Here is a 14,423-nt window from a genome sequence, read left to right on the forward strand (position 1 = left end):
AGGGAGTAGCGGCTGCAGGGGCACCCCGCTCCCGGAGCAGACAGCGGCAAGCACCAGCCACCGGCCATCCCGGAGCACTCCCAGCGCCTTCCCGGGGCGCGGCGGGCGGGAGGCGCCGGGCGGAGCCGCAGCCGTCCCGCCCCTCACGGCCCCGCCCCCGCTCCCACCGCCCCGGCGGAGGGGGCGGGCCGGGCGCGCCCCCGCGCAGTCGCGGACGCGGCCGGGAGCGCGCAGGTGGCGGGCGGGCCGGCTGTGCGCGCCGCCGCGCGCCGGGTTCCGCCGGGGGCAGCGCGTCGCCGGCGGGCGGGGAGCGAGCGGGTGCCGGGTCCGGGCTGCCGCCACCGCCGCCTTCTCGCACGTGAAGGGCCGTAGCCGTCCCGCCGAGGAGCCCCGCTATCCCGCAGTGCGGGGGCTTCCCCTCCGCCTGCCCTCTGGGCGCCGAGCCTCACCGCTCGCCCTCCCCCGCCGCTCTTGGGAGGCGCCGCGGCGCTGCCCCCGTGAGCGCTCCCCACGGGGTGGGCGTGGGGAAGGGTGGGTGCTGTGGCGGCCTCCCGTCCGCGGGCGTCCCAGCCCCGCCGGCGGTGGATGCGCCCGGGAGGAGCCGCCGAGCTCGCCCAGCCCTTCCAGCCCCCCGCGGGGGGGACGCGGGGACCGCCGCGATGACTTGACGCCGGGCCGGGCCGTGCCGTGCCATGGAGGGGATGACACGCTTCGTGGTGGCCGCGGCGCGGTGGCGGCCGGCGCTGCCCGCCCTGCTGCCGCTGCTACTCGCCGTGCCGGCGCTGCGGGGCTCTCCCGCCGCAGGTAAGGGAACAAAGAGGGCCCGGGGGCAGGTGTGCGGGGTCCGGGGGCCGTGCCGAGAGCGGGGCGGTGCGGGGGGCGGCAGCGCCGGTAACAATGCGGCGGTGCCGGCGGGCGGGGGCCGGCGCGGCGCGGCCGGGGAGCTCCGCCAGAAAAGGCGCGCATTGTTCGCAGGCAGACCGCGAACGCTCCGGTGCGGGGCCGCGGCAGCCCCCGGCTCATGTCTGGGACCCGACCCTCGGAGGCGAAGGAGAGAAGCGGTGCGGGGACAAAGGGGACACCCGGCGTTTCGAGCTTGTAGGGTGTCCTGTGCCGGGCAGTGGTCACCGCCCGTTGTGGCCTCAGTGCCCGGGCACCTGGAAGTGCCCCGTGTCGGGCTGCGGTAGCACCTGCGGGGTACATGCGGGGCAGCCTGGCTCTCCTCCAGCTTTCGAGTGAGGAGGCATGCGGAGCCTGTCGAAACGCCCAATATGACTTTCCAAGCACGGCCGTGGCATGACTTGTGCGTGGAGAGAACGGTTCGGGCTCCAGAGGGTGGTGTATTCAGTAGGTGGTTCGGAAAAACCATGAATCAGTGACCCCTTTTTTTTCTCTCGTCTTTTCTCTTGTGGCTCTAGTTATCAAAATTAGTCTGTAGTTAAGCAGACAGTTTAATCACAAAGATGTCTCATTTGGTTCTGGTCCCATAGCACTTCTTGGTTCATCTTTAATACTTAAAAAAACCCACTAATAACTATCATTTCATAGAAAGGTACGGTTTTGCTGTGATTAGGTTTTCATTTTGGTAGATAACAGGTATAAAGTAATACATTTTACTCAACATCAGAAAGTTGTTGATAAGTGGCAGCAAGTGATAAGAGCCTGCAGTAACCTGTTTCATGAAGCGGACCAATTAGTGTTGACTCCTTTGTTCAAACACAGGAATTGTGGTGATTATTGTTGGGTGCTTAAGAACCCTTGCTGTTATAAAACATGCTTATCTCTTTATAATAATCCTTTATTCCACTTCAGAAAGTAGTTCGTGTTTTGGAGGTGACTAGTTAGCTTTTCAGGGAAGTTACACACTCCTCCAGCTCCCGTCCTAGCCTACAAGAGATGTTCCATTCCAGGCTACGTGAAAATTGATATTTAATTGTAAACTTTAACAATTTTTCTTAAATAGATCAGGCTTTGCATACAAATAGGAAGCAAAGCGCTAGGTTCGTAAGTTGGAAATTTACTTGTGTTTTTTTGGCTCTGTGAATGGCTGGGTTTCTTCTGTATTTTCATAGTAAGTCATTGAGGACTCTTGTTTGTTTCTCTGGTACATAGTAGCTTTTAATTAAACATGGCCGTGAATTTCTGTAAACATTTGTGTGATTCTTGTGCATTCTTGTATAACTTAAAAAGAGCAGTAGAAAAATTATGTAACTCAGCCAGTCTTGGAGCTGCTGGAAGAGAGTACTTAGAGACAACAGATCTTGCCCAAAGTGTTGCTTTCCTGCTCAGTCTAGGGCAGGAGCCTTTAAGCTGTTTTGATTTGAGAGTCTTCTGTGTTTTCAATTTCCACTGGACATGTGAATCATGTGCAATGAACTTAAGGATACTAAGAGTAAACTTGCTCTTCAGAGGATACTTTTTTAATCGGCATCTCAGAAATGGTCCCTTTAAAGAGAGATTTAAAGTCTGTAAGTTGAAGAGAGCAAGGATATTTTGTTCCTTTTCGTTAAGGTGAAATACTTTATTTAAAAGCATGACAGAAGTCTGATTTCTCTTTCTGGGGCCCATAAGGTTTGGAAAACACCATCTTTATCAGAATCTTGTCTTCAGTGTTGAATGTTTTGATGGTATCGTGAGTGTTGTGAAACAGAAGAGCTGTATACTGACCAAATGCCCTAGGTTTGGGCAGCATTCACTTAACTTGTCATCAGATTTACAACTCTTGTAAATCTCTCTAGGGTGCAGTTCATTTGCCTTCAGTGCCATATGGTCTTGACCAGTCTAGGGACAGCAAGAACAAACTCCTACAGCTCTGAGTTACACAGAAGGAACATACAGTAAGAGTGGAATGGCCACTTACTGCAGTTGAAATAGCAAGGACAATACTTAAGAAAATTTAGTAGCTAAACAACTTGTGTTTTGGAATGCTTGATCCAGCTCCCACAGAAGTCACATGTTGCTGAATCAGGGCTTCAGCTTCTCCAGTTAGGCAGATGCTGAACTCTTAATGTGTGGTTGGACACCAGTGTGCTGAAGGTAGGTTTGCCTTTGAGCACCTCAGTGAAGCAGGGCCTTGGCCAGACTATTTGAATTTCTTGCTGCTCAGCACAGGCTGTGTTTTTACTTTTGTTCCATTGCACAATCTGCACAACTCCCGCACTGACAATCAGGAGGATTTATCTTGTCTCGCTGTGCTGTTTTCATGGGAGGGAGGAGAACTCTGTTGTGGACTCTGAAAAGACTTAAGTGAGTCTCCTCAGAGACTCAGGGACCAAAGGCAAGTCGTGGAGGTCAAGCAAGGAATCAGATGTAGTTGTCTTACGGGAGAGTTGCAGGATATTGTTTATTCAACTTAATTGCATTAGTCTGTTGCAAACACTTGAGTTGGCATCCTATCTCTTGTGGCCAGTTGAGCTTGTCAAGCTTGCTTCCAGTTCATTTTCACAGAAGACCCATATGGTTGGAGGATTCTCTTTATGACTGCTTTCTATGCTGTGCTAGCTTTATTTATGTCAGCCTCGTGTCTACAAGCTACACTTGTAGTCCTGCCAGAGGAAATGTGTTTTTTGTTTGCATGTTCTTTCAAGAAGTAAGAATGCTAAACAAGCTAGTGGACAGTGCAGCTTTTTGTTCAGTGATGTCTGTTTTGTGAGTGCTTTTTGTGAAGCAAGGTCTTTGACTTCTCAGGCAGGGCTGAGACTTGAAATACAGCATGACTTTAGCAAAGCAGACTTTAACAGCTTTGACCTACCTTGGGTGATAGATTTCAGGAACTGGGCACATTAAAGAGCAGTGACTCCTGCTGCAGCACAAATCTTTGTCTTGGGAAGCTGGTGGTTGTGGTAAATGGCAGGTTCTGACATCCCAATTCTTGCTTGTCAGTTCAGAATGTGTGTGCATGTGTGGGAGTTGCTTGGGAGAGAAGTGAAGCAGAATAGACTTCTTAATAATACAGTCTCACTTCAGCTGTGGGAGACATGGCTTTCTTTCATTTGAAAGTAAATCTCATTGTGGCTGGTGTCCTAAACTACCAGAGAGTCTCCAGCTCTGCCCATTGTGGCAGACAGTATGAGTAACACTGGTTGTGTAAGAGTTACTGTGGATGATGTCCTTAAGTACCAGTGTGTCTCCAGCCTGGCCTGTTGTGGCATACAGCATGATGAATGCTAATTGCATAAGAGTTATTAAATACAGTGTGTCCTGGGAACCTGGGTATAAGGAAAAAAAGCTGCAAGGAAATGGTTAGCCTTTAAATTTTGTCTTAGAATCCCACAGTTCAGGAAAACAGTAGTGTTAAATGAACGTAATTATGCAGTCAATTTCTATTTTGGCTCATGTAGAAGAATCCCATTCTCATGGAGTCCTTGTAAGTATGGACAGTGTTTCCACTCTGGAGGTATGTGGTACGATGCCTTTCTAGCTCTTGAAAAGTCATATATGTCTATGTTTTTTTTGCAGTGATTGCCTAACACACAATAACAAATTTGATTGATACTCCCTATATGTACTGTGTTTTCAGCTGTTGATGTTACTGGAGACAGCTGTTTTGAAAGACTTAAGGAAAAACCTTTTATAAGAGCAATTCATTAGTGGTGTCTTTTTTGGTAACACATGAGATTAGGGGGGAAAGAAAAGATAAAAATCAGTACCCACATCACTCATTTGTCTGTGTAATTAATAGCATATAAAATGCCCAAATAAATACTGGAAATGGGCCTGACTGTTCTAGATCTTACTTAATCTGTAAGATGTTGTAAGATGTGTCTAAGAAATATTTCTGCTTTGCAGTGGAGTTGAGAACAAACTTAAATATTTCAGTTGAAATATTATAAAGTGTGCATTTAGCTATGGGCTGAAGCTTTTTCTTCTTTGCAAAATATCAGTTGAAAGAGTTCAGCAACTTCTGATGTTGAGGCAAGAGGAAAACAATGGCTTCTGCTTTGAGTTCTGCCAGCTTCTTTTCTGAACAACTTTAATACCCTTATGCTTTGGAGCAGTGCAGTTAAACTTTACTGGATTGTGTCTGCTCTGGGGGGATATTTTCTCCAGTCTTGCTTTGAAAGTGATTTTTCTTTTATGAAAGCTGGTAATGACTGAATTTAGGTAGACATGGCTACATTAGAGGAGATTACTTGGAGATTACTTTTTTTTTTTTTTTTTTTTTTTTTTTTTTTTTTTTTTTTTTTTTTTTTGTCTGCTGAAGCTTGAATATGGATTATTCTCATGGAACCTCCCCTACCTGTCAGTACTGACCAGGAGTATATGTGTTGCCTGGGCAGATGTAGTCAGCACTCTTCTCATAGTCCAGAGTTTTAGGTGAAAGATTGGACTTTGCTGTGAAAGTCTATCTAAACTGCTCCAGAAGTGGGACTAGACTGAGCTTCAGGACTGAGAACTGAGCACCTGCCTGCCTTGCATTTAAGGCCATGTCGCTGTTATATAATGCTTTACTTTCTTTAGGGTGTCTTTGTCATCTTTGCCTTCTGGTGCACTGTTTTATGGTGGTCTTTGATTGCACCAGGCCCAAGGGGGCAAGCAGAAAGAAGTCTTGAGAAGGAGCCAACATGGGACTTCGGTTTAGTTTGGAGTAGGGTCTGAGGATCTTTCCAGTCACTCTTCAGCTTGTTGATGAGATATGTCCAGAAACCTGGAAATTGTAGGAGGGGAAGAGACAGAAATTGCAAGAAGGTTTGTCAGATGAAAGAAGCTGGAACTGGCAGGGCACAAAGGACGCAGGACAGTAGGTCAGGAGTGTAAAATAGGTCTGTAAATGAGGGAAATTGCAATGCAGAAATTAATCCTAGGTAAAGCAAGCAATGCAGTTTGATCGTAGGATAAGCACAGTGGGAAACACAGATGGACTCAGTTTAAAATAGGAAAATAAGCATAAAAAAATAGTGTTGAAAGGATGAATCAGAAGTGGGGAAGACAAGGGACTGGGACAAGATTGGAGGAGATGTGACCAAAAGCATCAAGCTTGCAGTTTAGAAATGGGAAAATGTATGCCTGCTGCTCTGGGACACTTCCTTCAGAATTTGGCACAGAATTCAGGGCTTCAGAGTGTTGGTCCTTTTCTCCTCTTAGCCAGAAGCTTGATAATCTGCTGCTGCTCCTTGAAACATATCATGAATGTGCATGAATCAGCCTTGTGACAGAAGTGTTTTTCTAGGTTTGTTTTAAGAACTAGAAAAATTCCTCCACAAAAATTTTAGCAGTATATGAAGACTACAGAGACAAAAATCAGCGAGTTGGAAATATTGACATTAAAACAACCTATTAACCCATATAGTTTTAAACTTCTGTACCTGCAAGCTGTTGTACAGCTGTGGTCACAAAGCATGTACCCATATAGATAATATTTTTAGCTATAGAGGCACCTTCACATGCACACACCTACACACAGACAGGACCATTGCTGTGTTCAGTGACTGATCCTGCTCTGGGGAAAAATGGGAACTGGATAGCAAAGGAAGAAGTCTGCCGGACTCTTGCTCCTTCTGTAGCAGATGTTTGAGGTGTGACATGAAGGGAGGGACAGGGAGGTTTGAATAAACGTTTTGCTGTCAATCTAATTAAATGCTGTCCTAGACAATTGAATTATGTTGCTGTTGCAGAATTGCTTAAACCAAGCTTCCCACAGGTGGTCACTAACTGTGTGTGTTCCTCATTTACTGGATGTCAGACCTCTGGGATCTGTGTTGCAGAAATGCTGAGTGCTTCCAGCTGCCAAAGTCAGGGGAAGCTATTCTTAAATAGATGTTGTGTCTGAAATTCTAAATACTAATTAATGCTTCAAATTAGGCTCTCAGAATTTGACCTCGTTTCTTAGTTTCGCCATTTGTAAAACGTGATTTCTCAGATGCAGTTTCTCATTTGATTTTCAAGATCCTAAGGAATGTCCAAATGCAATAACAGTGAGCAAAAAAAGTTGGTCAGAAAGCCAGATTTTTGTCTTGAGAACAGTAAAGATCCAGCAGATGATAAACCAGTCTGCAGAACTTGACTCTACAGAGAACAAGTATAAGAAATAAGCTAGTTGTAAGCAAATAGAAAGTTACAGGTGATGGTGTAACATGATGTATTTACCACCCTAAGACTTTTTTCATGAGTTAACTCACCTTAGATATGGGAAGATGTACTGTGCTGTATTGAAGTGCAGTAGGATTTTGATGTTGGGATTTTTTATAAATCAAATATTATTTAAAAGAAATCATGATTACTGATCTTTGCTCACTTTCAGTTTTAGCAGTTTCAGCTTACATCCCCTACCTGTTTGCTCTTCATGTGTAAACTGTTTTCTAATCCTTTTAGTCCTTTTCCATTCTCCCCTCTGATTTAGAGAGGCTTCTCTTCTGTGAATTAATATCCTGTAGAGAGCTTGTTTGACTTCAGCCATCTGGTCAAGACAGCATGTTAGGTCTTGTGATTTGAAATAGATAAGAGGCCAAAATTCACCTGCAAGGGGAAGAGGAGGGAGGAATGGTGGAAACACAGTAAATCAAGGGCCGGAAATACATGTTTTTCAGTAAGGAACATGCATAATAGTGTCATACTGAATGACTTGAAAACTTGCATAGCTCTAGGATGGGGACTGGACAATGTAGTAGTGTTGTATTAAGGGGCCTGGTATCTATCAGGGATCATGGACAGAATGGGATTCAGCAGGATCCGAGTGGTACCGGGCCTCATGAACACATTGGTTCTGAACTGGGCATATCCTGTGTAATAACTCTTTTGTTTTCTTCAGTAGCAGAAGAGCTCCAACTGAAATGCTGTGTCTAGTAAAGGGCTTTGTCCTTCAAGGAAGAGACAGGCTACTAGAGACAGTTCAGTTTGCAGAACTATTGGGACTATCTAATCTAGAAAAAATGCCAGGTGGACAGGACTTTATTCAAACATATAAAATGTTAAACATAAAGGGAAATTTAATAAATAGTTGTTTATGTTGAGGAAGAAAAGAAGACTTGAATTCAAGTGGACAAGACAGGTATTCTAACTGCTGATCTTTTTAACAGTGGGGATAATGAAACCGTGACTTGCATGGTTTGGGGCAGTAATGTGATGTGTCACTGGAGTTGACAGATGAGCTCGTAGAATGATCTAGCAGAAGAGGATTGTAACAGTGATATGAAATACTCTGCAGTTATGTTTTTGTGAGATACTACAAATAATAAATAACAAATAAATAAATGTCATTTATGTGCAGACTGCAGCATTGGGACTAATATTATTCATTACTGAGAACTGTGGTGTACTGACCAGGTGAAGAAACGATCTGTGGTTTTTATGTTGGTTGATTTTTTAGGATTAACATTTTTTAAGGTTTCAGAGAACATTTTGTAATCCTTATTACAGTGTTTTTATCCATGGTACTAACAGGCAGGATGAACACACTAACTTCATAAGTTGCTCTCTGTGCAAGGTCAGTTTGTGAAGCATTTTAGAATGCTGCTTCACTGAAAGGTCAACACTGAGACAACAGCTACAAGTAAGTGCTGTGGATGTGAATGTGCATGTCTTTATTCATCAACTGAATTATTACTAGCATTTTTATATCTCAGAGATGGGATAGAGAGAGGCAGTATTGAGCTCAAAACACTTTATTGCTATTTCTATGAGATGTGTAGTTGGTCAAGCTGGGAACTTCTTCATCCTGACAGAGAATGTAGGATTTGCCCTTGTCCTTAGCAAAGGAGGTGATGGTGCAAGCAAGAGGCCCTGTGTGATGCAAGACAATTGGGAGACTGGGCAAAGAAATGGCACCACACCAAAGCTTTCAGCTGCCACGTTCTGTGTGCTGCCATCTGTGGGTCTGTGTCAAAGGGAGAAGACAAATATTTAGTTCTTTAGTAGTTGAGAGACATCAGTTCTCCCACCTGGCATCCCGACTGGAGCAGCAACTGCTAGGATAGCAGAAGGGGTGTCCTGGCCAGAGCTGTGAGCTTGTTGCGCTGGGCTCAGGTGTGTGAAGCTCTCAGTTCTCACTAAGCTTTTCTGGACAGTTAAGGCAGTGTGGAGCTGTCTTTGTGCCCTCTCTGAAATTGGTTGGTGTGGCAGGGTGAGAGCAAGGGGGAGTATTAACTTTGGTCAGGAGGATACTGAAATAAGGAACAGCAGAGATAACACTGGAGATGGAGCTGTGGTAGGAGTGGGTGAAATTGGGAATACAGATTGGGGTATCAATAATGGAAGGCGGAGTTGGGAAGTCTTGTGCTAGGCTGCTTGATGTTGCAGATTTGGAGGCGTTTTTGTGGTTGCCCTGAATATTTGACTTGAGCATCCTCACTTTAGAGCTCACCCTAGAGCTGTGGAGAAGGGCATTATCTAAATGGGTAGCTGGTCTCAGTTTTAACAGAAAACTCTCAGATGTCTGGTAAGATAAATTTGAGAACTCTGAATGCACTCTGAAAATAAATGGTCACATAGGACTGGTAGATAGTACAGGTAAAGTTTTTTTTTTTTTCTTAAGTAGTATTGATACAACTTAAAGATTTTGTTTTCAGCTTCTTTTTTCTTAATTCACACCCTCTTGGACTGAATTTCTTACTGTATCTTTTAATACGGAATAAGAAAATTAAACTGTTATGAATTCTTATAAGAAAAGAAGGCTCTCTTTTTTGCTCTCCAGCCAGTAGTGTATTGAGCTGGTATATGAAGAGTCTCTAAGTTCTTTCCTTATTTAAAGGCAGCTGTTTAATGCTGCAGGGTGGTGGAGGGAGCATTTATTCTTCTAGCTGGGTGTGGACTTGATTAGATGTTGAGCCTGTTTCACCTTTTCCTGTGGTTCATAATTCTCTTGTAAATAAATTCCTCCTCATGTATGCAGATTGCAGTGAGCTCTGCACAACCACAAAGCCACAAGGATACAGCTGAGCATTACTTGGAGACAAAGCTCCAAGCATTTATGTAGCAGACCCCTCTGGGCTAGTATCAAGTTACTTTTTGAATGGGAGACAGGCGGTTGTTTGTCAGCTACACTGGATTCTCTTTGGGTAACTTCTCCAGTGGTGGCTGTATTTAAAACTGAAGCTGCTGCTGAATTGGGACTAGCTTGTGTGGTATATTAGGATAGAAATTGCACGTCACAGGACAAAATCCTAATCTAGAGCAGAAGTCTGGTTTGAAGATGTTTTCAATTAAAATCTGTCAGTGACCTTACTTCCTGTGCTTGTGGTGAAGGATGAAACAGATTTGGGCTTCCAGCCATTGACATTCAATTTTTAGAAGATGTAATTTGTTCCATTCTGAAAGAACAAAAAAAGATAATTTTCCTTTGTCTTTCCAGAGTGCATGTGCTTTTTATAGTAACTTGGTTTAAAAAATTACGTAAGTTCTTATCAACATGGTAATCAAAGTTTTCTCAAGAAATGTTTTATCCAATATTAATACAAGCAAGGAAGTTTCAATAAAATAAATTGTATTAGTCTTTTTACTTTGTTTACCTCTGTGAGCAGTTACTTTGCTGCTTCTACCACAACCATGTTCTTAAAACTGTAAAATTTGTCAGAAGGATTAGGAATGCTGAGGAATGTGAAATGAAAGTAAATCCAGTTTCTTTCTTTTTGAATTGACTGGATTCCAAGCAGGCGGTGTCACTTGAAGGTATAATCTTCTTAACGTCCTGGGAGTGTTAGAAACTTAGGAACAAAACTGAATATAGTTTCTGTACTGACCTATTCTTGTGATTCTTTAGTATTTACTATTGCTATTTACCATGTATAAAGTTTAAGCAGAGAAATCAGGTGATAATAGGTCTAGAAACCTTAAAGAGGTTCCTTCAGACTTTTTGTAAAATAACACTCAAATGATGGTTTTGATGTACTTTTTTGATGTACTTTTTTAATGAGCCAAAGCCACCACTGAAAGATGCTATTGATGTGTAAAACTGCACTAACGATTTAGAATGGTTGTATTTTATATTTGGAAATAAAACTCAGCCACTGGAGAATAGAATGCAGCCTTATGTTGGATCATATATTCAGTAAAAACATCTATGTGACTTAGATGAGATACTTCAGAAATATTCCCCAGTACTTTCCTTCATTCCTAAATAGTATCAGCCTTGAAGGCCACATCTAAAATTTGTTCTCTGTAAATATGATGTTAAATAGCTTTTTAGATATTTTCAAAAGCAGAAATAAGTATTGTACATCTTCCAAATGCAGGTGCAAGAGTTAATATGCTTTATGAAGCCAAGTATGCTGAATTGAGTGAATACTTAATAGCTCCTACTTCCATTTCTCCTAATCAGAAATTACATTTCTAATGCATTAGTGGACTTGGGGTTTATGAAAATGTATTTTGAGATTTGATGCTTTTAGTTTTGAGAGAGCTGGAAAAAACGAGGCTATTACCAGTAGGATGAAAGTAATGAATTAAATAAAACAGCAGTTATTTGGATTCTTCAGAGTGTTTAAGATCAATTCTAGTGGATGGAATTATTTGTAGGAGGACAGGTGAAAACCACAGGTGCATGCTAAGTATAGTTTGTTGTAGACAGGGAAAGCAAACCAGCAGATGTTTGTGAAACACTCATCCAGGCTGAGGCATGTAGTGCTGAGTTATGCTCATAATACATTACTCTGTGTGTTTTGGTTTGTTTTTGGGGGTTTTCCCCCTCCCTTGGGAGATAAGGGAAAACATTAAATCAGGTAGTTTATTTTTCATGAGTGAACAGTGCATAAAGGTTGAAGCCTATCTGTGTTAGCTTGGCCATATGAACTCTCCCAAAGTTTAATTGGAAGCACTGTCTCAAATTCTGTTTCTATTGTGCTCACTTTGGGAGCTACCTCATACAGTAACCTGAGAGCAGCTTTACTCTGGTAATTCTACAGTGCCTTCCTTAAGTTTCTTTTCCTGCAGTGGGAAGGAGCAGGAACACAAGCTGTCAGCAGGAAAGAACAGGGAGCATGTGGAGTTCATGAGATGGGGAACCCCAGTGACTAAAGCTCCCATTTGGACTGTCTCTAAAACCTGCAGTGTATTTATTGTGATAACTTTAGTATGGTTTATCTTGCTTGGAAACATTATAAGGTCATAAGCTTGTTGATGCTTCCTGATTTGTTTCTGCAGTATAAGAGAAATGGCATTGTTGCCTCCTTTGTAACTTCTGGGGTTGGGTTCCTTACTGCTTCAAAATTGTTGAGGCAGGAATTTCCTTTCTCTTCCAATCTAAAGAGTATAGAGCCTTTAAATTGGAGCTCTGTTGCCTCAAGCTAGGTGGAAAATACTGAAGTAGAAGTTTTGTTTGAAACCTAAATATTTTTAAAGAAAATTTATTTGGTTGGTTTTTTTCTGATTTGCTTTCATGAAAGAATGTCAAAGCTGATGGAATATGTTATTAACAATAAATGTTGTGCATGTCTCAAACTCCTGTTCATAGTCTCTTGGGGGAACAGGTACGGTTTTCCTTAATGTGTTGGATATTTTTTATATTGAGCAGTAAAAAAGGACATGCTAAGTGTATTTTATTTATAATTAAACACTTACGTTCATGCAGAAATTGTTCAGTGGCCGTGTAATTGAGTTAAGAGTAGCATGACTTGTGGTGATGTAGTCTCTGATAGTCATATCAATAATCTGTTTGTCATCCAAAAAATCTTGCAGGCTTCCTCCTGCTATTCTCTGTTGATATTTATGGGAAATGGCACATTTCTAAATAAAAATCCTGCTTTGGGAAGTGGGCTGTTCATGAAGCAATCAATTTCTATTTTAAACAAGTAAACCCTCTAGATTTTCCTCTGTTTTTACACATTACAGCAGGTGTTATGTATATTTAATCAGAAGACACAGCAATAATAGTCAAAGCTAGTCTTTTGAGCTCAGCCTTGTTTCATATCAATGTTTTATGTTTGTCTGGAATGTTGAATTGTCATAACATGTGCCTGTTCAAATAGAGGCACAAGACCAGGAGATTTTGCTGCACTAACATGGTAATATGGTTTCTTCTAACCACTATAGTAAACTTCAATGACTTTTTTTGGGGGGAGGGGAAGAAAATCCTTTTATAGGATGATTTTTTGAGCAAACATTCCCCTTTCTGCTTTCCTCAATGCTTCTCTTATTTTCCCCCATATATTCTATTCTATTTGCTACCTCTTGTGTCTTAGAGTGAAAGTCGCAGGGAGTTCGTCTTACTGAAGACCAGGAAAAATGACCTGATTCCATCTTGTGTTGGTTTTTGCATTCTGTGTACTTCATCCAGGCTCTTAACAGGAGAATTTGTTAGACATGGGTGGGGTTTTTTCTTCTTGGGGAAGGGAATACTTGGAAAAAAGGGGAGGAGGAAGAAGGAGGAGTGTAGTCTCTTGCCAGGCATGAATGATTCAATTTAAGATCTTTCTGTTACTTCTGTCTTAACTTGCCTCATCAGTATTTTTTTTTTTTTGTATGGTTTTTGTATAGGCTATATTTGCTTTAAAGTAATTTATTGTGATATTTTTACTGTTTTGGTTTTGCCTTTTCCACTTTAAGTGGGATAGTTATTAAAACCCTTAATAGAGCACAGTCATGCAAACAATTGTTTTGGCACCTCTGTGTGCAGCAATGAGTATCAGGGGACAGAAGGGAGCGGCAAGAACCTTTCAAAACACAGCTGCCACTGACAGAATGGCACCACGGCTCTCTTTTACTCCACAATGAATTTGTTAAGGAGCAACTGAATTTGAACTTGCTTGATGTTAAATAGTCTCTCCTATTGAGAAACCTTCATTTCAACAGCAACTCCTTTCTCGTTTGAACTGCATAACTTACTAGTAGTTTGTATGAATTGTTGGTCATTCTGGAAGTTTTATTGGCTGAAAGGAAAGTGGATCTTTGTTCAACTCACAATACATAGTAAAGAAAATCTTCTTTAAGGAAACATTCCTGTCAATGATTGAATTAAAATGTCTTCTTGGTCCTCAGTCATATTATAATTTGTATAGAAAGTTTAAGCTCTATAAATTGTCTAGACGAAGAATTTTCCCTTTTCTAGCTGACAGATATAGAGAGCTGGTGTTGTTGTTCATGCATTTTAGTACATCCTTTTTTACAGTTGATGCCTTCTGTTTCAGTCCTGGCTTCAACACTTGCCCTAGCCTGAGAATTATTTACTGTTCAGTCCTCATGTGACAATTCCTTTCTTCACACTGTTTCTGCATGTGCTCTCCCTGTGTAGCCTCATGGGCCCAGAGCTTTGCCAAAGTGCTCAGCTTCTCTCCATCTGCTTGCTGCCCTGAGCAGCAGCACTGCTCCTGCCTTGTGGTCCTGGAGGGCTAGCTGGGCTACTGGCTAAACCACTGCTGCTCTTGCATTTTTGGCTCTCTTCTATTTCTGTACACTCAGCTGTCCAAAAGGAAACCACCTTGTAGTTACACCTGTATTACTGTGTGTACAAATCAGGCCATTGCTAGAAATTGTTCTGGTCTAACGAGCCAAGCTTG

General features: G+C 42.6%; 1 protein-coding gene across 4 annotated transcripts in view; it reads left to right on the plus strand.

Annotated features, from left to right (window-relative positions):
- The first annotated feature begins 282 nt into the window (after positions 1–282).
- KIAA1549 (KIAA1549 ortholog) overlaps positions 283–14,423 on the plus strand; it is a 141,718-nt gene continuing 127,577 nt past the window's right edge. For 3 of the 4 annotated variants that reach the window (XR_009486444.1, XR_009486443.1, XM_059845877.1), the window contains exon 1: positions 283–804. Coding sequence is in view for 2 of the 4 variants with exons in the window: in XM_059845877.1 (XP_059701860.1) it covers positions 693–804 (112 nt within the window). In the remaining 2 variants the exon portion in view is untranslated. The remainder of the gene's footprint in view (positions 805–14,423) is intronic. The other variant, XM_059845876.1, reaches the window with a different exon arrangement.

The sequence above is a fragment of the Haemorhous mexicanus genome, chromosome 5 (genome assembly GCF_027477595.1).
Source record: "Haemorhous mexicanus isolate bHaeMex1 chromosome 5, bHaeMex1.pri, whole genome shotgun sequence".
NCBI lineage: Eukaryota > Metazoa > Chordata > Aves > Passeriformes > Fringillidae > Haemorhous > Haemorhous mexicanus.